This window comes from Miniopterus schreibersii (assembly GCF_964146895.1).
Source record: "Miniopterus schreibersii genome assembly, chromosome: 7".
NCBI classification, from domain to species: Eukaryota; Metazoa; Chordata; class Mammalia; order Chiroptera; family Miniopteridae; genus Miniopterus; species Miniopterus schreibersii.
Genome location: NC_138108.1, coordinates 82,819,205 through 82,844,214, shown reverse-complemented (window position 1 = coordinate 82,844,214; position 25,010 = coordinate 82,819,205). Strand labels below are relative to the sequence as shown.

The 25,010-nt window shown below is 40.6% G+C and overlaps 1 protein-coding gene across 6 annotated transcripts in view; it reads left to right on the top strand.

The window, feature by feature from the left end:
* Positions 1 to 19,431, top strand: part of IWS1 (interacts with SUPT6H, CTD assembly factor 1) — a 44,254-nt gene extending 24,823 nt beyond the window's left edge. For 4 of the 6 annotated variants that reach the window (XM_081142017.1, XM_081142021.1, XM_081142022.1 and 1 more), the window contains exons 5-14: positions 299 to 356; positions 4,956 to 5,053; positions 6,141 to 6,291; positions 7,352 to 7,434; positions 8,517 to 8,646; positions 9,499 to 9,616; positions 11,907 to 12,018; positions 12,541 to 12,597; positions 13,815 to 13,926; positions 19,071 to 19,431. In XM_081142017.1, the coding sequence (XP_080998143.1) occupies positions 299 to 356; positions 4,956 to 5,053; positions 6,141 to 6,291; positions 7,352 to 7,434; positions 8,517 to 8,646; positions 9,499 to 9,616; positions 11,907 to 12,018; positions 12,541 to 12,597; positions 13,815 to 13,926; positions 19,071 to 19,202 (1,051 nt within the window). In that variant the 3' untranslated portion in view covers positions 19,203 to 19,431. Of the gene's footprint in view, positions 1 to 298; positions 357 to 4,955; positions 5,054 to 6,140; positions 6,292 to 7,351; positions 7,435 to 8,516; positions 8,647 to 9,498; positions 9,617 to 11,906; positions 12,019 to 12,540; positions 12,598 to 13,814; positions 13,927 to 14,389; positions 14,557 to 19,070 lie in introns of those variants that run through there. The other 2 variants (XM_081142020.1, XM_081142018.1) reach the window with 1 other exon arrangement.
* The last annotated feature ends 5,579 nt before the right edge of the window (positions 19,432 to 25,010 follow it).

The window sequence follows — 25,010 nt, the reverse complement described above, 5'->3', positions numbered from 1 at the left end:
AAGAGGTAAAACCAATCTGACCTGGTGATGGAGATAGAATAGTGGCCCGCTCTAGGGTGTTGATGTGGGAAATGACTCGAAAGGGCCCCAGGCGAACCTTCTGGGGAGATGAGACTGTTCTGTATCTAAATTAGGGTAATGGCTATTTGAATGCATACCTTTGTCAAAGCCCATTAAAATGGATGCAAGAAGGGCACATTCTGCCCTATGTAAATAACACCCAATGACAAAAAGATTTTAGGTTCCTATGCAGATGAGAAGAGCGCAAATGATAAGTTTTTTGTATTCCCTTGTCTAGAAATCTTATCGCAGACATATTTGGAGAATCTGGTGATGAGGAGGAAGAAGAATTTACGGTAAGTATAAGATGGAAATATTTCCTTTGTGACCATAGTTTTTTTTGTTTGCTTTTATGGCAGTGGTTCTCTAATAGGTGAGTTCAATAAATAGAAATAAACAACTATGATGTATTCAATAAAAATATTTTTTAAATTTCAGAAATTAAATTTTTTTTTTTAAAACTCAAACACAGAGATTCAGAGGGTGAAATAAAAGAGTGCAAAGGCATAAAAAGAAAATGACAGGCAGAATTGAATTAAGGGCTGAGGAACAAATTAAGAGACAACAAAAGACACTTTGTAATGCTGAAGAGAAAGATTCACAGTAGTTGTGGAACTTCTTTGTAGCAAAATATGTTCATCATCAGAGGAACAAGATAGCAGAGAAGAGACAGAAACCTAAAGAGGGTAAGCTCAGCATTTAGAACTGCTTTTTCTGGGATGTTTGCCTGTTCAGGCTTGAGAGGCTGATCATATGTTTAAGGCTCAAAAGACAAAATTTGGGGGCCAGGGCCTACTTGATGTTAGAGGACACTGAAAATCCCCTGTTCTGGATTGAGAATCCTAGGGTTAAGGGTGAACTGTAAGTGAAATAGCCTTTGCTCAGATTTTAGGCCAACTTTGCATAACCTAGCGACTAGAGAACATTGGTCTCAGAAATTTGATTATAATGATTCTTAACCCATCAGGCAGGCTAGTGTTCTTAGGCACTGGCATGTGCAAACCATAATCCTCTTAGGACACAGGTAACAATTGTAGGCCTCAAGTTATTTCTATAGTTTTTCAAAACACAGCATTGTACCCCATAGATAATGTTAAAAAGAAAACCCTAAAAATAGACAACAGAAATAGACCTAAGGGCTCTAGATATAGGAATTTTAGGTAATGTCTTTAAAAAACAACTATGTTTAGGGAGGTAAAAGATTAAAGTTTTGACAGAGCAAACAATATCTTAAAAGACACGGCAGATTTGGAAAAGAACCAGAGGGGAATTCTGGAACTGTAAAAAAAACTAAAATTGAAAACTCTGTGAATGAATTTAATAACAGATTAGATATATTTGAAAAGAAAATGGGTGAACTGACAGGCTAGAAGGAACTATTTAGGGTGAAGTATTGAGATATATTAGTGTGGAAAATGTAAGAGAATAAAACGTAATTTATACGAGGTTGAACATAGTGAATTGGAATCCCAAAAGGAGGAAGAAATACACATGGCAGAAGCAATATTTAAAGAAATGATACATAGGTTGATTGTTAGATTCTAGGACTTCTATAAATTACAAGCAGGATAAATACCAAAAATCACCTACATAACACCAGTAAAATTGCAAGAAACCAAAGAAAAGAGCACCGAAGCAGCAGCCAGAGAGGGGAAAATTACATTCAGAAAAAGAGGCAGCAGTTACACTAACAGCTGACTTCTCAACAGAAACAATAGAATTCAATAACTGCAAACTTAGACCTCTGTTCAGCAAAAACACTTTTCAGGAATATATATTTCCTCCTTTCTTCGTCTTACCAGTATACCACTGAAGGACATACTAAAGGCAGAAGGAAAATCTTAGATGGAAGATCAGGAATATAGGGAGGGATAAAAGGTAACAGAGTATGTGGATAAGTCTAAATGAGTATTGTCTATATAAAATAAAGTTATGTCTGGTGTGGTTTAAAATTAAACTACAGTACAGCAGTAATAAACTGGGAATATACGTGGAATTGAAGTGTTCACAGACCTTTGCAAATGTTTGTAAAAGCCCATTAGACTTTGATCAGTTAGGGTGCTCTTTGTAGTCTTTCTAGGGTGACCACTAGAAAGATGATTGGAATGTATAGCTTCCAACCTAATAGAGGGGGGGAAATGGAATAATAAAAGCTAATCAATCTAAAAGAAGGGAAGAAAAAATAAAAAGGAACATTGAACAGGGGGACAATTAGAAAGTAGTAAGGTGACAGATTTAAACTGGTAATATCAGAAATTACATTAAATTCTCCAATTAAAAGACAAAGATGATCAGATTGGATTTTGAAAAACCTGTATACTAATTTCAAGATTCATCTGAAAGGAGATAAAAGTTGAAAATAAAAGGATAAAGAAGATACTTTATCTGAACATTACCCAAAAGAAAACTGGTGTGGCTGTATGGATAGCAAAGAGGTAGACTTAAGGTAAAAAAACAACCACCCAACATTATTTCAGATACACAGGATCACTTTATACTGCTAAAGTTTTTTTTAAATTTTACCTAGCCATGTCCATACAAAACAAAAATTGACAGAACTGCAAAAAGAAATGGACAGATGTACAGAACAAGCAAACCAAAAAACTGCAGAAGAGTCTTTTTATGTATATAACCTGGATAAAAGTCCTTTGGTGATTATAAAACTAAAAAATGTCTTCTGTTCTGTGGCTTGCCTTTTTACTTTCTTAATGGAGTCTTGATGAACAAAACTTCTTAATTTTAATATAAATCAACTTTACCAATCCTTTATGTTGAAAACTTTTTAATTATAAGAAAGATTTTGCTTCCCAGGGTTATAAAGATAGTCTCCTGAGTTACATGGTACAAGCTCGACTGTTTTGTCTTTCACATGCAGTTGTACAGTCCACCTGGAGTGGGTTTTGTGTAGTGCGCATGAGGTAGAGCCAGGGTTCCCCCATTTGGAATATTCGGTTGACCCAGCTCATTTGTTCCCACCACCGTATGATACCATCTTTGTCACAGACCAAGTGTCTATATGTGTTATCCAGTATGTTCCTGCAGTATCTCTTCTGTTCTGTTGGTCTCTATCCTTGCGCCATTAATAATTTTTTATATTTAGTCCTCTAAGATTGTTATTCTTCAAGATTGACTTGGCTTTCCTTGGTTTGCATTTTTATATAAATTTTAAATCAAGCTTTTGCAAAAAGTACAAAGTATAGACAACATTTCTGAATTCAATGCAGTGAAATTGAAAATTATCAAAAGTAGCAGCTAACACCCTTGTCACTCAGAAATTTAAAACTTCTTGTTAAGCAGTTCTTGGGTTAAAAAAGAAATCTTTTATTACTAAAGCAAGAGAGAATGAAACTGGATGAATCAACAAATATTTCAGAGCCTGTCTGCCAGAGATTGTTTAGAAATTGCCCTCATGAAGCTCATACTCAGTTAAGCATTTTACAAAAATAAGATATGTTTCTCTAGTTTGGAGAGTTAGCGTCAGCTTTGTTATACGCTCATTTCAGTGAGAAAAACATACTTCCCAACAACTGTTGGGAAGGCCTTTCTAAATATGACATAAGAGAAGCTATAAAGAAAAGATTTACCATATATTTCAGTTACATAAAGAATTATGGCCCGGCCGGGCGTGGCTCAGCAGTTGAGCGTCGACCTTTGATCCAGGAGATCGCGGTTCGATTCCCTGTTGGGGCACGTGCCGGGGTTGCAGGCTCGATCCCCGGTCAAGGGTGTGCAGGAGGCAGTTGATCAATGACTGTCGTCATTGTTTCAACTCCCTCCCTTTCCTTTCCTCTCTCTGAAATCAAAATATTTTTTAAAAAAATAATAATAATAATTATGCCTGGAACTGATGAATGTCAGAGGGATGGAGGGGGAGAGAGTAACCAAAGAATTTATATGCATATATGCACAACCCAAGGACACGGACAATGGTGGGGAGAGGGAGAGGGATTGGGGAGGGGAATGGGATGGGGTGGAATGAGTCATTGGGGAGAAAAAGGGACATCTGTAATATTTTAAACAAAAATAAAATTGAAATAAATAAATAAAAGAATCATGCCTGGAAAACATTACCATAAGCAAAAGCTAACTGGACAGATGTAAGGATTGTGCAGTTCCTGTCACTTAAGGAGAGCTAATTTCCTGAATTTGTAAGGTTTTTCACACCAGTGAGGCAAAGATCCAACATAAAATGGGCAAAGGATATTGAGAGTTCACAGAGAATTGCAAATGGCTTTTTAAACATGGAAAAAGATGCCCAGCCTTATTCGTAACAACAGAATGCAAAGAGAGCTACACAGATGCTTTATCAGTCCAGAGATTGGCAAATATCAGTGTTTGATCACTTGTGAAGGTGGGAAAACAAGTGCATTCATGCCTTGCTGCAAGAAGAGGTAATTGGCATAACCTCTATGGAAGACAGTTTGGCAGATATTTCTCAAACTTTCAAATACACATATCTAAATGTCTACAGGGGAATGTATAAACAAACTATGATTGCAGTCGTGGTGAAATAGTCTAAAACCTTCGAAAGAATGAGGGTACTTTATACTGATAGGAATTGGTCTCCAGATTTTATTGTTATATTTGGGAAGTGTGTAACAATACACCTAGTGTGTATAGTAGATGTTGCCATTTGTGTAATAGAAGAGGTGGTAAATATAGCATGTGTAAAAGTGCTTGTTTAAATGACTATATCTGGAAGGAGACACAAGAAAGCTAGTAACACTAGTGGCTAGGGTGGGAGGGAGCTTTTTTGCTATGTACCTTTTGATATCTATTTAATTTTCGTTCTTTGTGAATGCATTGCAGTTAAAGTACAAAAATTAAGAGTAGTTACACAAAAGGAAATCTGTCATGTGGTTGTGATAACTCTGGTTAACTTAGCCTGCTTTTAGGGTTTTAACCAAGAAGATTTGGAAGAAGAAAAAAGTGAAACACAGGTCAAAGAAGCTGAAGATTCAGATTCTGATGATAATATAAAGAGAGGAAAACAGTAAGTTTGTTTTATTTAAAAGGAATTTTTTAAAGCGAATATAAAAATAAAGGTAGAGACTATCCAACTTTTTTTTCTTACTTTGGCTTCTGATGAGTATAGGAAGGAGCCTGTTCAATTTTTCTCCTTTGTCTCTCTGTATACAGTGCTGTCCAGAAGCTGTGTGCTCTCGTTTTTCTTTTATTTGCCTTGTGCTCAGCTTTTGTAATTGGTGGAGTTATATGGTGCCAGGCTCTTAATTTATATCCCAGCAAATAAGCTCTTCCCAAAAATGTGCTAAATACGAAAAGCTGATTTGGGGGTCCTGATGGGAATAACACTAAAGTCTTAATGACAAAATATTACTTGATTGTATTTCACATACTTTTGTTGAGATGGTTGTAATCTGTTCAGAAAAATCCAGTACCTTGAAAGGTGCCAAATATAGAAAGATTCATTGGCTGCTGTTTACAGTTGTAAAAATAATGGTTTAAAAGATAATTTCCTTTTTAATTCCTAGTGACATGGTGAAGGAGCTTGGTGATACCTTTGGAAATTATCACATAAATTGTATCTCATTTATATGATAGTGGCAGAGAGCGAGTTAACTTCCTCTTTAAGGGTAATGATTCAGGTGAAAGCTGTAAAGGTTTGAGGCACTTAGCAAGTCTGTAGATATCCAGCTTTATCTCAGTCACATTATGTTTTGAGTTATATCCCTAAAAAGCAGCAGTTTATTTTTACTTCCCTCCAGAAGGCAATGCAGCTGTAACTGAACCATGGAAGTGCAGGCAGTGTCCCCGAAAGAGAACTTGAAATTTGAGGTGTTCTTTCTCAAGCTGACACACACAGGTGTCAACACAGCGTATGAAAAGTGTAGAGCTATTAGTGTTTAGTGGCATAGCAGATAGGGTGGTAGAGAGGTGGAGCATAAAACCTAGGATCACGTGCTCTTATAAAAGCAAGTTATAAGTACTCAGTACTTTAAAGGAAGGTAGCTCTCCGTTGAATTAGAATTAAGAAAGTTGGTGGTTCTTAACTGTGATCAGAGGAAATGTGTATTTAGAAGGCAATTTATATTTTACTTGATTTCTGTGTTACTGCTTAGTATGGACTTTCTGTCGGATTTTGAGATGATGTTACAGCGGAAAAAGAGCATGAGCGGCAAGCGCAGACGCAATCGTGATGGTGGTACTTTTATTAGTGATGCCGACGATGTGGTGAGCGCCATGATCGTCAAGATGAATGAAGCTGCCGAGGTGAGTTGGCTCACTTCTAGCTTCATCTTTCTCCCACTTAATTGTGTGGCTTTTTTTGGTTTGTTTTTTAGCTTAACCCTTGCTTAAACTACATTTAAGATACTGTTTTTTGTAATAAAGCATTTAGTGTTCTAAATTTAAAGCACAGAAATAATTTTAATTTTTTAGTACCATGATTAGAAAAAAGTGAAGACTCAGTATTAAGTAAAATGAGCCTTTTTAGCCTAATGGCTTTGCTAATTTTATGGGGGAATGATTTTACTCTCCAGTTTGGCTGGTTTACCACAAAGTTTAATGTTTCTTCACATATAAAAAGTCAGAAACTAATGTTTTTTTTGTTATAAACTCATGTCTTTCTTTTGTCTCTGATTAAAAGATTGCATTTAACTCATTGCACTTTAAAATTCTGCCCCAATTCTTTTAATTGACCAAGTATTGTTTTTAAAAACAAGCTCTATTTTTTGGAGATATTTGCTGAAGTATTTATACATTCAATGATATGTGTCTAGGATTTGTTTTGAAATAATTCATGGTTGAGGGGAAGCAGCTAGAGAAATAGCTAAAATAAGACTGACCATGTGTGTTTAATTGTACATAACAGGAGTATATATTTTTTCTGTGTTTGTAGAAGTTGAAATTTTTCATAATTTAAAAAATGCCCAAGTAAATACTGAAACTCTTCTTTAATGGCATCTTATTATCATACAGGCTTCGCAGCTGGAAAGTTCTTTCTGATGATAAACCAAATTTTCCCAGGTATAATTTTATACCTTAAATGAACTCTGGAAAACTTTACAGTTATGCATTTTCAGTTAAAACTATTTTTCTCAATTTGTAATTGTTAAAACTATTCTGATGGCTTCATGGGTTTGATTGACATGGACAAATACAGAATTTGGGGCTCTACACAAAGTCAATTTTTAACTTTATTTTCCTTGTAGGAAAAGTTATAGTTTCTCAGGGAAATTGCAGCTTTATTTTAGAGTTTAATTATAGTAGTTGAAATTCATTATTAACAATGGCTTTCTTTCTTTTTTTAAATCTTTTTCTCCCTGGATAGGAAGACAGACAGTTGAACAATCAAAAAAAGCCAGCACTGAAAAAGTTAACATTATTACCTACTGTGGTTATGCACCTTAAGAAGTGAGTATTGTTTTACTGAAAAAGTTTTTTCCTTTTAATGGAGTAATAGTCAAATTATGTACTGGTGTTCTAGAGAGATTAAAGAACGATTGCCTTCTGTCAGGTCGTAGAACGGTAGCGAGTAGATTTCCTAAGTTACATTACCTTCTCACAAATTTCTTTTAAACCTTGATGCCTGATGCAAACAGAACAAATAGCAAACTAATATTAATGAAAGAAAAGCTTGGAAACCACTAATTTTGTTCTTTATAGACAGTTTTCAGTCTGGTAAAATTCCATGTGTTTTCCCGGTGTGAGAACAGAGCAAATTCTGGGAGACTGAAGCGCGTGTTGCGCAAGGCTTGTATAGCCTGTTCTGTCATGAACTGTGCCACTGGTCCTTGTGGAAAAAGGACCTTTTCTTAATGAACCATGGTTACCATGGTCTTCCGTTGTTTTGCTCACGTGCCTGAACAGTTTGATTTCCCCTTGAACCTAGCCACAGCCTACTTTTGACGGCTATAGAGAATTGCATTCACACACCAAGGCGCCAACAGCATGGGCTAGGACTTCCCTAGAAAATGGCTGCCTCTAATGTTGTCATGTTTTCTATTAACGTAATTGATTCTGGTACATAAAATGAAATTTAAATATCAGTTTTTCGTTGGTATTTTTTTCTGCTAGGTGAATGCTTTTCTTCCTTGTGTCTTGCATAATTCTGAGTTTTCTTTCACCTGAAACAGTTTAAGAATCACTTTTCTGACAGATAAATCATTAGTTTTATAGTTGTAATAATTGGAGCTCATTATTTTTACTGTCTGTACCATTTATATTGGCATTAACCTATCTGGTGTAATTTGGGTTTGTTTTGTTTTTAACAAATTGTCTTTGCCTGTCAAGTCTGTGAAAATAGGAATTAAATTTTATATTGCTTTTGAAACCCATGAATGAGGTGCACAGTGAATAATGAATGCATGACTGACTGACTCTGTGGGAGGAGTTTTTGGAAACATCATTAAATATGGAAGAAAATCCAAAGGAAGCGATAGCAGAACCAGCATACATAGACTTGACTTTTTTTTTTTTTTTAATTGTTATTGCAGGCAGGACCTTAAAGAAACATTTATTGACAGTGGTGTGATGTCTGCCATCAAAGAATGGCTCTCACCTCTCCCAGATAGGAGTTTGCCAGCACTGAAGATTCGAGAGGAGCTGTTGAAGATTCTGCAAGAGGTTAGAGGCAGATAATCTGTTCACTCATCATTAATTATCTAATGTGTTTTGTGTTATTACAATCTCTGTATTTTACCATGTATTTATACATTCTCTCTGCCATAGCCTGCCAGAAGAGTTTTATTCAGTATGTTTTTTAGGAATGTAGCAAAATAAAATGAGCATAAAAGGGGGGACTGATCAACTTCATGTAACTCTAGTATTGAAGGGAAAAAGATCTTGGAGTAGCTGTGGTTTCTAAGTAGAACAATACAGTAGTCGGCATGTTTGGGGGAGGAACTTGAAGTAAAAAGAGTACCAACTTCAGAGTCAGATAAACCTGCATTGGAATCTTAGGTTGGGCCACTTTTACATGGCTGTGACGACCTTGGGCAAGCTACTTAACTTGTAAAGGAGTTCTCGAGAAACCACCTTTATCCTAGGTGTTCTTACTCCTCATAACAAACCTGCAGGTAGGTGTCTCGTCTCCATTTCACAGATGAGGAAGTTAAGACTCAGAGAAGTTAAATGACTTGTCGAAGGTCACGTTTCTCGCAGATGGCTATGCTTGGGTTCAGGTCTGTTTAATTCTGAGGCCAGTGCTGACTCTTGTATTAATTTGCTAATCTCTGAGTATGCTTAGTTCACATTTTCTCATGTTGTTGTTTTACTTGGACTCAGCACTAGTACTGAACTCTTGATGTGAACACAAAATACCTGTGTGTTCAGTATGTGTAGATCCTGAAAATGGAGTGGTGGTTTTTTTTGTTATTCTATTGTGAATCAACCAGGTCTAAGAGTGATCCTCTAGAATAGACTGGCAGGACTCAGTTTCTGTGTGGTTAATGTGTGTGCATGTGCTTATATTCTCAGCTACCTAGTGTGAGCCAGGAGACCCTGAAGCATAGTGGGATTGGACGAGCAGTAATGTATCTCTATAAACATCCCAAGGAGTCAAGGTCCAACAAGGACATGGCAGGGAAACTAATCAGTATGTACATTTGTTTTTGTTGCATTTACATATATATAAAAGCTAACTGTATTTTTATAATATTTATTTAACGTGAATCAGTAGCCTGTCCGGCATAGTGGTTGAGCATCGACCTAGGATCCAGGAGACCACAGTTCAATTCCTAGTCAAGGCACATGCCCCGGTTGTGGGCTCAATCCCTAGTAGGGGGACATGCAGAAGGCAGCCGGTCAGTGACACTCTCTCACCGCTGACATTTCTCTCTCTCTCCACCTTCCTCTCAATAACTAAAAGTATATATATATATTTTTAAGTTAAAATGAATCAATAAAGTGGAATAGAAAAAAATTTTGGTACCTTCTTATAGGCACCACCTTTTTCCCCTTAGACTTAAAATGCTTCTCAGTATGTTTAAGTACAGCAAGTAAAATGTTGCATTTTCTAGTCATGGATCAAGAGCACATAGTGAGAGAGGTACTGGAATACAGGTCCTGGCATTAATCATACCTGGGTTCAAATCCTGGATTCACCACCTACCTCACTGCATATCCTTAGGCTCATGGTGTAAGCTCTAACCTTGGTGTCCTCCTCTGAAAAATGGAGAACTGTGTATTTACTTTGGGTTTTTGTAAAGATTAAATGAGAGAGTATATGTAAAGTACAATATATATATATATATATATATATATATATATATATATAAAGCACTCAGGAAATACTATTATTACTTTTATAATGTCTCCCAAGCCTTCATCTAATTAGTCGCCATATTGATTATGGAATCCGTTAGTTTTAAGAATGAGAAGCGAGCATTTTCATCATTCTTTGTAACCCTCTGTGCTCTGTTGGGCAGGAATTTTTAAACTCCCAAGCTAGATGGAAAAAGCAACTTTTTTTTTTTTTTTTAATCCTCACATAATATTTTTTCCATTGCTTTTTAGAGAAAGTGGAAGGGATGGGCGGGGGGGGGATTTGAGAACATCAATGTGAGAGAGTCGTATCCACTGGTTTCCTCCCGCACGCGCCCAACAGGTGGGAGGGGACTTGAACGAACCCGAGACCCTTCAGTGCATGGGCCAACGCTCCAACCACACCTCCAGGGTGCAACTACTTCTGTATCTGAAGATAGTAATTATTTTTCTATTGAATTTTTTAAATAAATGTTTTTATTGATTTCAGAGAGAGGAAGGTAGAGAGAGAAACATCAATGAGAGTCATTGACCGGCTGCCTCCTGCATGCCCCCTACTGGGGATCAAGCCCAAAACCCAGGCATGCCCTGCCTGGGAATCGAACCAGTGACCTCCTGGTTCATGGGTTCATGCTCAAGCACTGAGCCATACCGGCTGGTCTCTATTGAATTTTTAAGAGTATTAAAAGCTTTTAGGGAAATTTAAATTTTGAAATAAACCAGAGAAGTATTATATCTTTAATCTTGTTAATAATCTGTAATTTACTACCTACTAAATAATAAACTTTTGGTGCTTTTGTGCGATCTTTCTCGACCCTCTTTTTGCCCTAGACTGAGAAAAGCAGAATAGTCCCAGTAATTAAGTCCTTTACACTAAAAACTTATACTCATTACTCATTACCACAGTAATTCTGAATCCAAGGGTGGGGCTGGCAGGTCAGTTTTCAAAGACACTTAGACCATCTCCCCCTGAGACTCCTGCTTCCTATTGGTTTGACAATACCTGTGTTCTGTCTGTAACGATCCTTTATTGTTTTGATAGTGTATTAAATGCAACAATAATCTACATTGTGTTTCAAAGTAAAAGCACAGTGTAGGTACCTTTGGGCTTTCACTGGCTAAACAGTGGGCCTTTCTTTGGTACATTTTTTCATGTTCATTTTAGCAGCTTTCTTAGATTTAATGAAGTACCGACTTTAAAGCTGCACTATTAAAATGTAATTTTTAAAGAATTAGACCATTTTGACAAGTAACAAGGGAACTTTTTTAGAATAAGAAAGTAGAAGAATTTCAAGATTTTCTCCTTTTAGTAAATTAGAAAGTAGGCTGTCTCTATGAAATGTCAATACCACTTGATGACTGTCAGAGTGAGTAAGAAAGTAAGCTTCTGGTGATCATAGGTTTAATGATCTTTTTATATTGAAATTTCTGAGTCACCTGGAGCTAGTTGCAATGTTGGTATTATGCTGTGTTTGTCCAATAAATGGTTCTGAAATAATGGTATCTCTAAGGAAAGAATATCCTAAATACCTAGGATGTGGCATAACACTGGAGTGCAGATATTTCAAGAAATGGCAGGAGGAATACTACTCTGTGGACTAAATAATTCAGTTTTATTACAGATGAATGGTCCCGGCCTATATTTGGCCTTACCTCAAATTACAAAGGAATGACGAGAGAAGAAAGGGAGCAGAGAGACCTGGAGCAGATGCCCCAGCGACGGAGGATGAGCAGGTAGGAGGGCGCAGGGTGAGCAGGGGCAGGCGCGGCTGCCAGGCAGCACAGCTGTTTGTCACAAGGCTGTTCGGAAGCCTGCTGCGGTGGTAGGGTTGTGTCTTTCCTCTCAGCTTGATGTGTCTGTGTAGTTCATGATGCCCTCCTCATTTATCTGTAGCCCACACCCCCTCCCAGACTTCTGGTTTGATCTGATGGAGTATGGCCTCTGCCACAGTTCTGGAGGTTGCTTTTCTTGTTCTGGTTACTTGCAGAAAAAACTTTCTATCTTTCTCAATCCTGTCCCAAATTCTTAGAAGAAAAAAATATTGGTTCAGTTTATATCAATAAACTGGATACAGTTGCATGCAGGGCAGTTACCATTCACCCGTAATGGACCCTGGTATGCAAGATTAGGAATTATTTTTCCAGTGTAAAGGAGTTCATTGTGGCCTAAGTTTGATATTTCACTTTGTTCTTTTTTTCTTATAAAGTTTTAAGATTCTAACATTCCTAATATTTCATTGATTACTGTTTTCCCAGCACTGGTGGCCAGACACCCCGAAGAGACCTGGAAAAGGTGCTGACAGGAGAGGAGAAGTAAGGGTTTTGTATTAGTTTTTTTCTTAGACTAATATATAGAGAGAATGTTCTGTTTGCAGCTTTGTGTTAAGAAAAATAGCAAATGAAATGATGTATGTTCACATTGATGAGGGATGACTTTCAGTTTAACATTCATTGAATATCCATAAAGCATGGTATTGGGTGCTCTGGATGGTATGAAGATTGAAAAATAGTTCATTCGGTAAAGATTTTAGACCTGGCCTGTGTGGCTCAGTTGGTTGGTGTGTCATCCTGTGCACCAGGGGGTGGCATGTTTGATCCCCCGTCAGGGCACGTGCTGGAGGCATCCAGTCGATGTTTCTCTCTCTCATCTCTCTCCCCTCTCCCCCGTCCCCCCTCTTCCTTTCCCTCTCTCCCTTCCTCTCTCTGGAATCAATTTAAAACAAAGTCACGTGGTGGCAATAGTCTTAAAAAAATAATAATAAAGACTTTATTGCTGCTTGCTATGTACTAGACTTCAGCATTAAGCTTTGGAAATACAAAATTGAATTTTAAAAGTCCATGCTCTCAAAAAGTCTTTAGAGGGATTATAGACAAAGGGAGAACCCAAGCAAGGATGTGGTAAGCGTGTGCACGGCCTGATTCAGGAATGGCATGTGGACGGGTGGTTGGGCAGTACTGTGTGCCTCAGGTGGTGGAAGGTACAGTTGGAGATGTGGAAGTGGACCAGATTTTAAACAGCTGTAAATCAGGATGAAGAACTTCCACGTCTCTGTGATTCCATAGAAAGTTTTTGAGCAAGGACATGAAATCGTCAGATTTGATTTGGAATGCTGATGTTGGTGTGGTGTAGGATAGGGTGGAGGGGAGTAACTGAAGGCAGTGAAATAGTTAAACTGAGATGGCAGTAGGGAAGCAGGAGGTTGAAAAGACTTTGCAGGGGCAAAATTGCCAGGAGTAGGTGACTTCGTGGGGGAGGAGTTGCTAGATTTATAGGCACTAACCAAAATTTTAACCTAAGTAGCTGAGAGTATGGGATTCACTAAAGGAGAGGAGGAAGCTGGCCCTGGGAGGGAAGTTGAGGAATCCATGCAGTAATACAAGTGATGATGAGGCCACCTGAGACCGAGGGGGAGGGTGGGTTGGGTAAGCTTGGGGGGGAGGGCAGAGGAGGTTTGCAACAGGTGTGTATCTGAACAGAATAGGCCCAGCTGTGGTTGGCTACATAAGCAGCATGTTTTTCTTATTCTCAGGGCTCTTAGACCTGGAGATCCTGGATTCTGTGCCCGTGCGCGGGTGCCAATGCCCTCAAACAAGGACTATGTTGTCAGGCCCAAGTGGAATGTGGAAATGGAGTCATCCAGGGTAAGCAAGCAGGGGATCAGCAAGGTGGACTGCAAATGCAAATTACTATTTTGTCTTTTATTTCATGCATAATCCTTAACTGCTCTTCAGGTTTGTCTGATTTCAAGAGAGCTTTTCTCTGCTCTTTTATCCAGCTAGATCTTGCATTACTGATGAGATTTACTTCAGACTTAAAGCAACATTATCAAGTCAAGAAGTTGTTTTTTTCTTATTCATCCCTTTATTTCAACCAAATCTTGGAGCCTAGAGTGTTCTGATGCAGTCGTTTTTTTAGAACCATGAGAATCAGAACTTACCTGCTTCTGCAGTGTCCTCCTTCCTTTCTCTTCAACTGTTTTAAGTAATTCTATTGTGAAATGTTCAGGGTAGACACTTCCTCTGTAGTCATTGTAAATACTGCTCAGTGATCTTCATTGCTTTTCAGTAATCTTTTTTTATTCTCCATTCCAACCACTCTTTCTAGCCTGGTATTCTTAAAAAGGGCCTAAACCGATTGGAAAAGCATAAGAGGCGATTTGCCGAACAGAAACGACTCAGCAGAGTGCATCGTGCTGTCAAGTTCAGCATTGAAGGCAACAGGATGCCCCTGTAGGCCTGGCCCTACCAGAGTATATCCAGGAGGTATCCCCAAGGAGGTGTGCTCTGTGCATGGGCTTGAATTGTTGGTAGCTAAAGTGAAGCCGTGTGTGTGCACACGTGCGCGGGTATGCTTGCTTAACCAGACAAAGCAGGCCCACTTTTAGATTCCGAAATAATGACCCTGACAGGCACTTGGTGACACTTAGGTCTTCCTGAACATTTAGAAATTGATATGGAAGTTGTCTCCTCCTTTATTGGTACCTAGAGACCAATAGATAATTACCTCCCTGATAAACATTTTGTTCTTGTCTGGTGCCCATTTGTATTAAAAGAACTTTTGTTAAGGGCCTAGAACCATAGTGTTCTATATTAGAAGCGTATAAACTGGTTAGTAGCTTCTTGATGGGGGAGAGGTGCCTTCTTTTGCTATTGTCAGTGGCTTAGCAACATGCATTTGAGGACTCACTGCTTAAAGCCTCACACTTAATATTTAGGAGATAAATTTGATTAATTCATATTCGGCATGTGGTTGGAAATGAGAGACTGGAATGTTCATAAAGCCTGTCTCCCTGACCTGCCATGCTCTGGGATTAATAGAGCACCTCACTCACGAGAGCGTCTGAGTATGCTGTGTGCCTTTTGTGGCTCCCCATGAACCCCCACTTTGGCAGCTACTTCCATGGTTTACACTCACCTTCCTGCCAGTTCACGTTGCTGTGAAGCTACTGTCAGAACGAAGTATGCTTTCTTATTTGTTAGAATAAATAAAGGGTAGAAGAGCACCAGCTCCATGCCACAGGCTTTTTCATTGATACTTTCCCATTTTTTCTTTTACCCATATCCATGCCCCTCGATATCCCTTCACTGCCCCCAAATACCCTTGTTTCTTTTTACCTTTACTTTTTTCACTGTCTCTTCCCTCTTTTTATCCCTCTCTTTCATATTTTCTCTTCCCCAGCGCACGTGAGAATTGATAATGACAGTGTGGCAAAGGAAATGTCTTAAGTAATCGGTGTGACCCCTCTACTTTGGAAGCCTTCCTTTTGTCCTGAGGGCATGTGCCTATCTGCTCCTGTTGATGGTTCTGGTCCCACCTTCACTGTGGGCCATAGGGCAGAGGGAAGTGGCGACCCAACCTCCTGCTGGAGCAGAGAAGTGACCAGCAGGCAGAGAGGGAACTTCTAGTAGAGTTCCTTTCCTTCATCCTTAGCAATCGCAAACTCATAACGCGCAGTATTTATCTAGGCCTGAGTCTGGCTTATGGAGCTCTTTTGAAAAAAAATACATGTTTGGGGGCTGGTGGTTCTGTTTTACATTGCAGTAAAGTTTTTATTTTATACAGGGGTAGGCAAAAGTAGACTTACTGTTGTTCACATGGAAAATAATACAATAATTGATAAATAGTAATACAAGAATAAACTGTTTTGTGTACTCACAACTGTAAACCTACTTTTACCCACTCCTGTATGTCATTTTTATTTTTGAAATTATATAAGTAAACATTAAACACTGTAGAATAATCTTGTTTCCAAAGTCCTGCCCGTCCTCTTAAGTCACCACTGATAACAATTTGATGTGTTAAATATATCTCCTGTAATGCTTCAAGCTTAGTTTTTTCTTGTTATAATTGTAGAAAAATTTGGGGTGGTGAAGAGAAAAATCACCCACTATTCAAAAGCACTTTGTTACATTTTTTGCTTTTTTTCTATTGCTACTTAAGTTATGCTATATATAATTTTGACCACTTCTCATTAAATCGCCTTAGAGATTTATTGTTTGTAATGGCTGCATGATAGTGTATCGTGTGTCTATAACTTGTTTATTCATTTCTCTCTCATTTTTGCTTTTTCCTAAATAATGCAGTAACCTACACTACATTGTATGTTTATATGTTTGTTTATTCCACGGAGTGCTTTTCAATAACATTAAAGTGACGAGCAATGCATGCTTTTATATGAACTTTTAAATACAGAAAGCACAAATAAAATTGTCACTCATAAACCCACCACACCTTAACATTAACATTTCCAGTTACCTTCTTTTTGGTCTTTTGTATATGCATACATAAACATTATTACTGATGTGTTTTTGAACTCTTAAGCAAAATCTTGATCATATTTTATTCCTTGTTGGGTTTGTCTTTTACTTAGCATGGTAAAAATTCTTTTAGTAAATTCTTTAATGACATACATTGTGTCGGACTACAGTTGTACCATAATTTTTTTTTTAAGCAAACCCATCTTGCTAATCTTTTAGGCCACTTTTGGTTTTTCACTGATAAACAGTAATAAAGCTGTTCACCAATAACACTGCATTGCACTTTTACGGTCCTAAGGAAGTGTATAGAGTTGATGAAGTCAGAGAAGAGGTCATTGAATTTAGCATGTTAGTACAGTGTTTCGTATGTTTTCAGGCTTGGGGTAACTAGGCATCTGGCAGCTACAAGCGACGAGGAGTAGAGCAGCAGGACCTGGGTGTGTGTGTTTCAGTGGGTGGGGTGGGAGGGCTCAGACTGTAGAGGAGGACCTGGGAGTAAGCAAGGAGAAATCCAGGCTGGTATGCAGAGCTGCTGGAAGTTGGGTAGTTGGCAGAGATACGAGCAGGTAGGGTTTTTGGTGTGGACTGATTGCAGTACTGTAAATCAGGTTACATTGTCGGAAAGGAAGTCGGATTTTGGGACTCTTCAGGAAGCCCTGAAGGTCAAATGGCTGATGTTCAGAAGTCTCCTCTCGTCATCCCTCCACTTCTCTTCCACCAAGCGGGTATTCAGTAGGCTGATGGCAGCATAGCTTTCTCATGTGATAATGAATTTTTATGCTAACTCAGTATTAGTGCTAAGTATTAACATTGATATAAAATAATATTTAGAATTGGGATAGCCCTAGAAAATCTAGGGTTGATCAGCATGACTCTTATTCAAGAATGTTCAAATTCTTGTAGAGTTTCTTGCTTTGTATCTGAGTGTGGAGTTGGAGTCCAGAGGTGGGATAGCGACTGGGGAGGCTCGAGATTCAGATGAGCTTCCCTTCCCCACACTAGCAGTGACCCTGGGTCATCTCCCAGGCCCTGCCTTCATTTAGCATTCTTTGCATTGAGCTTGACAGGTGATTTATTAGTAAGCCTGGGGGAGAAGAATTAGAAAACCCGTCTTTTTTTTTTTTAATATTGATTTCAGAGAGAGGAAGGGAGAGAGAGAGAGAAACACCAATGATGAGAGTCATTGATCAGCTGCCTTCATGCCCCTTACTGGGGGTCAAGCCTGAAACCCAGGCATGTGCCCTGACCGGGAATTGAACCGTGATCTCCTGGATCATAGGTTGACGCTCAACCACTCAGCCACACTGGCCAGGCACCCCTCTCTTAACCATTCAGCATTTGTCAAGGTTGGGATTGTTAGCAACACTAGTCAGCAAGAAGAGTTCACCCTGGTCTGGCCGGGCGTGGCTCAGCGGTTGAGCATCGACCTGGGATCCAGGCGATCGGGGTTCGATTCCCGGTCAGGGCACATGCCCGGGTTGCGGGTTCAATCAGTGACTCTGTCATCATTGATGTTTCTATCTCTCTCTCCCTCTCCTTTCCATTCTCTGAAATCAATAAAGATATATTAAAAAAAGTAAATGTTTTAAAAAAAAAAAAAAGAGTTCACTCTGATCTTGGACATAAATTGGAGGCCTTTTCAACACTGCTAAAAGGTCAGTTTTTTGGAGACCACATCTTTTTAAAACATACAATCATTTCAATATAAAAGAAAACCTAATAACCAAATCTTTAGACATAAAGGGCAAGCAAGAAGAGAAATAAGAAGTAGGAAGCCCCTTGGGTTGACTTAATTTTCTTTTCTTTTTGTGTCAAATACACTTACTACACTAAATCTAAGTGACTGCAAAGTAGTAGTAATAATAGTCATAGTGATACTCATTTTGAGCACTATGTGCCAGCCTCTGTCCTTATATTTGACAGTATTTTCTCATTTCTCCCAGCAGTCCTGAAAGGAGTACCAACCAGGGGCATGATCTTCCCAGGGTCAGAACCTGCTAAGGCAGAGCAGGGATTCCCCCGAGTGTGAAACCAGGGCTCCACCACTTTGTGGGTTTGCTTTGCTAACCCTCTGACCCCGTCATCATACTTACAGCTTTTTCTCAGGTGACTTTCCTTTTCTTAGAAGATCATCATTCTTTACACCAGCACTGTTTGAAGGTGCATATGTCATGTGGTCAACTCCACGTTCAGTCTTTGAAAAGGAAAAGCATACAGTCAGAATGTATTTGGATGGAATTGGAGTATCATAGTTTCAATTTTTCCTCCTTCCTCTCATCTGGGAGATTTCCATGGACTGAGACAAAATTTGCCAATAAGGCACAGGCACAACATTATTATTCTTCACTGAGAGTTGTTTCTAATGCTGCTGCGTCCCCTTGCTCTTTGGTTCCTGAGGTCACCAAAGCATATTCTGGTTTCCCAGAGCTAGGAGCTCTTCTGGCTGCTCTTGTCCAGATAAAGGGGAAAGACAAAACTAGATTTAAACATTTCAATAAATTGCTTTTTAATTTTTACCCCACTTTTAGTTTCAGGGGACCTCCAAGAAGGGTATCAGTCGACTGGATAAACAGATGAGAAAGTTCACAGATATCAGGAAAAAAAGTCGATCTGCACATGCAGTGAAAATCAGCATCGAGGGCAACAAGATGCCTTTGTGACCTGCTAGAGCGCCCACCTCGGCTCCAAGAAATGCGTGGTGGACTCTGGAGAAAGATGATATTTTAAATTTTTTTAGTATATCTGTAAATGGTTCAGCTTGTATCAGATGTTGTCATAGCACTTGCATTTCTCTGTTTTATTTAAAACCATTTGTTGTGTGCTTTGTACAGAGGAATACTAGTCACACTTCTATAAACTTTACATAATAAAATCCCAGTCTGGTTTTGGGAGACTGTCTCTTCATTGTCTTAGAGGATTCATTAGTGGGGGTGAAAACTGGTTCTTGGGTAGTGGAGAATCTCAGCTATTATTAGTGGTTTGTGATCTTTCTAAGTTCAGCCCTCCCTACTGTGGTATATATAATAAGGCATCTGGTCTCTGTCCTGGGTTCCTAAGAGCCTTTAAAGCCTATGGGTTTCCTGGGCAATGGGAGTATATTTGTGGTTCTAATGAGGTGGCTTGTGGTGGGCTCCTATACAGTCTTAGGATGGGTCTAAACACCAGAAAGACCTTAGAGGTCTATTTTAGAGGGTTGGGATTTGGGGCAGGCCTGACCTGAGAGGTGCTGAAGATTGAGTACAGTCATTCAGTCACATGGGTAATGATTTAATCGGCTGTGCCTAAAGAGTGACGCCCCAGTTAAGAACTCTGGGCACACTGCCTGGCCATCGTGGCTCAGTGGTTGAGCATTGACCTATGATCCAGGAGATTGAGGTCCATTCCTGGTCAGGGCACATGCCCAGGTTGCAGGCTCAACTCCCAGCAGGGGGCGTGCTGGAGGCAGCCAATCAATGACTCATCACTGATGTTTCTATCTATCCCCCTCTCCTTTCCTCTCTAAAATCAATTTTTAAAAAATAATTTTTTTAAAGAACTCTGGACACCAAAGCCCAGTAGAGCTTTCTGAGGGGTGAACATACTGATGTGCTGAGAGGGTGATGTGCCTTGATTTCACCAAAAGAAGGTATGGAAGCTGTTTCCTCCCCACCTTGCCCAGTGTGTGTCTTCATTTGGCTGGTCCTCCTAATTTGAATCCTTTATAATAGAACTGTAAATATATGTGCTTTCCTAATTTCTCTGAGTCATTTTAGTGAATTCAGTGCTTTCCTGATTTCGATTCCCAGTCAGGGCACATGTCTGGGTTTCGAGCTTGCTCCCCAGCAGGGGGTGTGCAGGAGGTAGCTGATTAGTGACTCTGATCATTGATGTTTCTATCTCTCCCTTTCCCTCTCCCTCCCTCTCTCTGAAATCAATAAAGACATATTTAAATAAATGAAAATATGTTATTGCTAAGAAATGTTAACCATCATCTGAGTCTTTAAGTCATAATCTGCTGGTGGCAAGTTTTTGCCTTGTGTTGATGGCTGCTGACTGGTAAGTGTGCTGGTTGCTGAAGGCTGGGGTGGCTATGGCAATTTCTTAAGACAGTGAAGGTGGCAGCATTGGTTGACTTCCTTTCACAAACAATTTCTCAAAGATCACTGATAATCACATCACCATAACAAATGTAAATAATGAAAAGGTCTGAAATATTGCAAGAATTACCAAAATGTGGCAGGCAGAAAGTGAGCAAATATAGGGAAAGTGGCATTGACAGACTTGCACACACAAGGTTGCCACAAACTTTGGGGGCAGGTAGCGCAGACGATTAAAGTGCAGTAAAGTGAAGTGCAATAAAATGAGATGTGTCTGCAATTGTCTCCTTTGGGGATGCTATAATGAAAAAAAGGTTGAGAAATACTGTCCTAGAGGAAGTGTGGGTACAATTTAACATTACTATACCAACTGCTTATAACAGGCAATTAAGATAGAGATCACTATAGCTTATGGCTATATTCTATCTTGGGGATACTTTTAAATTATTTTAAGTGCAGATATAACTAGAAAACACTGATTAGTCCAGATGCTAATTGAAAGAATGAGTAATTGATTTTAATTACAGGAATCCTACTCTGATAGAAATTAGTTTAGGCTTCTGGTTAAGGTGGCAGTGTAGATAAACGTACATCCTCCCACATCAGAATTACAACTAAGCTGCAGAATAACCATCACTCGGAACTGCCTGAAATCTAGGTGAAACTAAGGATATACAGAAAAAGCCACTTCGAGACTGGTAGGAAGAGTGGAAATGCTGAATGAGCTGGTCCTCCGCACATGGGGTGGGTAAAAATAATCGGCTGCAAAGTTCCCACCTAAGGAGTGAGAGGTCACAGATCCACATAGGAACCTCCAGCCCAGGGTTCCAGTGCCAGGAAGAGAAGCCCCCATGACTTCTGTCTGAAAACCATCAGGGATTGTGGTTGAGTGAGACGGAGGGCTGCTGGAGTTCCTTGTAAAGGGACCCCACGCGGACGGACTTGCACTCGCTCTCTCTTAGCTCTAGCACTGGGGCAGCAGCTCAAAAAGAGCCTTGGACAAAGGGGGAGGAACTGAATTGTCTGGTTTCAAGGTGAAAGCTGGGGGGACAGCTTTCTCCCAGAAGTGTTGTAGGAGGCCATTGTTCCTTTGCTGAGTCCTTCTCCATGGATGTGGCAGGTGGGCACCATATCTGAGTCTCCATCAACCTAGCTCACACTGTTATCCCTGCCCTGGTGATTCCTGAGGCACCCCCCCACCCCCACCCCACTGCCAACTTCTAGGCCCATCCAAGCCATTTCTAGGGGCTTTTCCATACAATTGGCCTCTCTTGCCTCATGCTTCGAACTTTCCTAAAATCTCAAGCAGCATCTGGTGTCTGTGTACCTCGTACCTCTTGCTAAGTGGCCCCAAGCTTGGCACTAGTGGCAGCTGGCCTGTGATTGCAATTTGTCTTCTCCTGGACACCTCCAAGCCCAGCACAAGTTCCAGCCATTTGCAGATCATTTTGTAGCTGGTGGTTGGTGGACTTGGGCAGGTCACAGGCAGTGGCTGACCCTGAACCTGCAGGTAGGCCCCAGAACCAGTGCACCCAGTGGGCAGTTTCAGACCACGCTGGATTACAACCATATCACCTCAAGAGACACACTTGAGTGGTAGACTCAGTGAGTACCAAAGCCCCACTGAGGCAAGTCCTCCATAGGATGGGCCCCAGAACAGCAGCTGCTCCTCTAGTGACAGCCGGTCCTCCCAGGAGATCTCCCTGATGGTCAGTCCCTCCAAGTGATGCCAACAGCAATCAAGGCTTAACTACAAGAAGACAGTGCACACAGCCCACACAGGGAAGTACCTGTTGTGCCTGGCGCAGGTGACCAGGAAGGTTAAACCACTGGGCCCTACAGGACACCTACTACACAAGGCCACTCTACCAATTCCAGGAGACATAGCAGCTTAATACATTGAACAAAACAGGGACGTAGCCAAAATGAGGGGAGAAAGAAACAGGTCTCAAGATGAAAGAAAAATACAAATCTCCAGAAAAAGAACTAAATGAAATGGAGGCAAACAAACTACCAGGTATAGAACTCAAAACCGTGGTTATAAGGATACTCAAGGTACTTAATGAGAACTTCAACAGCATAAAAAGGACACAGAAACTATTAAAAAGAACCACTAGCTGAAAGAAGACTAACTGAAATGAATAAATTACGGGGAATCAACAGTAGAGTAGATGAAGCATGCAAATCAGCAATTTGGAATATGAGGAAGCAAAAAATACAAATCAGAACAGCAAAAAGAAAGAAAAAAGAATGAAGAGGAACAACAAGATGGCGGCGTAGGTAACAGCTGCACCCACCGCCTCCCTCAACCACATCAAAATTAAAACTAAAATACAAAACCACCATCACTCTGAGCCTCCTGAAATCTGGCTGAACAGAAGCCCCACAACCAGGGACCTGAAGAAGCACCAAGACCGGTAGGAGGGGCGCAGATCCTGCCGGATTGGGGCTGAATCACAAAGACGTGCTGTGGGCCCACACCCAGTGCCGCGGTTCAAACCCAGGAGAGAATCTTGGCAGAGGTTTCCCGGAGGAGGGAGGGGTCCCAGCCCCACAGCAGGCCCCCAGCCCAGAGCTCCAGGCCGGGAAGAGACGTCCCCACAACTCTGGGCTGTGAAACCAGCGGGGACTGTCCCTGAGGGTCGCGGAGGCTGCAGGAGCCCCAGTAGCTCCTCTCAAAGGGCCTGTGCACGGACTCACTCGGACGCTCCCTCTGAGCCCAGCGCCGGGCAGCAGCCTGAAAGGACCTGGGATACTCGGGGAGGAACTAACCTGCCTGAAGTCGGGGCGAGAGGTGGAGGGTGGCTTCCTCCCAGGCAGAAGGGCTGGCGGAGGCCATGGCTCCTTTGGCAAGTCCTCCCCGACACAGCCAGCAGGCAGGCGCCATATGTGAATCACCAGCATCTGACTCACACCTTTGGCCCCTCCCCTCCCCACCTGCAGCTCATCCAGGCTATTTCCAGGGGCTTTTCTATGCAAGTGGCCTCTCGAGCCTCATGCTTAGGACTTTCCTAAAATCTCTCAGACAAGCAGCAGCGTCCCCCATACAGCTTGATAAGTGGCCCCAGTCCTGGCACTAGCGGCAGCCTGCATTGGCTCATAGCTTGGTCTCTCCTGGACACTTCTAAGCCCAGCACAAGTAGCAGCCAACTACGGTTTGCTGTGTAGCTCATGTTGGGTGGCCCTGGGCAAGGCACTGGCAGAGGCTGACTTGGCACCTCCTGGGAGGCCCCAGAGACAGTGCACCTGGTGATCAGACTCTACCACACTGGATTACAACCCTACCACATCCACGAGTGACAAGGGGTGCACACTGAAGTAAATCCTGATCCATAAGGGTGTCTCCAGCACAGCAGCTCTCTGGCTGTAGTTGCAGCTGGTCCTCACAGCCAATTGGCCTGGGGGTCAGTTCCTCCCAGGGACGCCAGCAGCAACCAAGGCTCAACTACAACAGGACAGTGCACACAGCCCACATGGGAGCACCTAGAAGGCTCAGCTCAGGTGACTGGGAAGGCTGAGCCACTGGACCCCACAGGACACCTACTACACAAAGCTACTCTACAAATTCCAGGAGACATAGCAGCTCTACCTAATACATAGAAACAAACACCTGGAAGCAGCCAAAATGCTGAGGCAAAGAAAGATGTCACAAAGGAAAGAACAGAAAAAATCTCTAGAAGAGGAACTAAATGAAATAGATCCAAGCAAGCTAACAGATAGAGAGTTCAGAATTTTGGTTATAAGGATGTTTATGCAGACTGTTAGGGAAATAACTGAGAAAATCGATAACATAGTAAAGTACCAATTTGAAATGAAGGCTACAGGAACTGAAATGAAGAATAATTTACAGGGAATCAACAGCAGAGTAGAGGACGCTGAGAATCAAATCAGCAATTTGGAACATGAGGAAACAAAAAACCCAACCAGAAGAGCAAAAAGAAAAAGGAATCCAGAAATATGAAAATAGTATAAGGAGCCTCTGGACAACTTCAAGAGGCCCAACATTCATATTATTGGGGTGCCAGAAGGGGAAGAAAGAGACCAAGGAATTGAAAACCTATTTGAAAAAATAATTACAGAAAACTTCCCCTACCTGGGGAAAGAAATCAACTTACAAGTCCAGGAAGCACAGAGGGTCCCAAAGAAGAGGAACCCAAAGAGGCCCACGGCAAGACACATCATAATTAAAATGCCAAAGGTTAAAGACAAAGAGAGAATCTTAAAAGCAGCAAGAGAAAAGAAGTTAATTACCTACAAGGGAGCACCCATATGACTGTTCGCTGATTTCTCAACAGAAACTTTGCAGGCCAGAAGGGAGAGGCAAGAAATATTCAAAGTGATAAAAAACAAGGAACTACAACCAAAATTGCTCTACCCAGCAAAGCTATCATT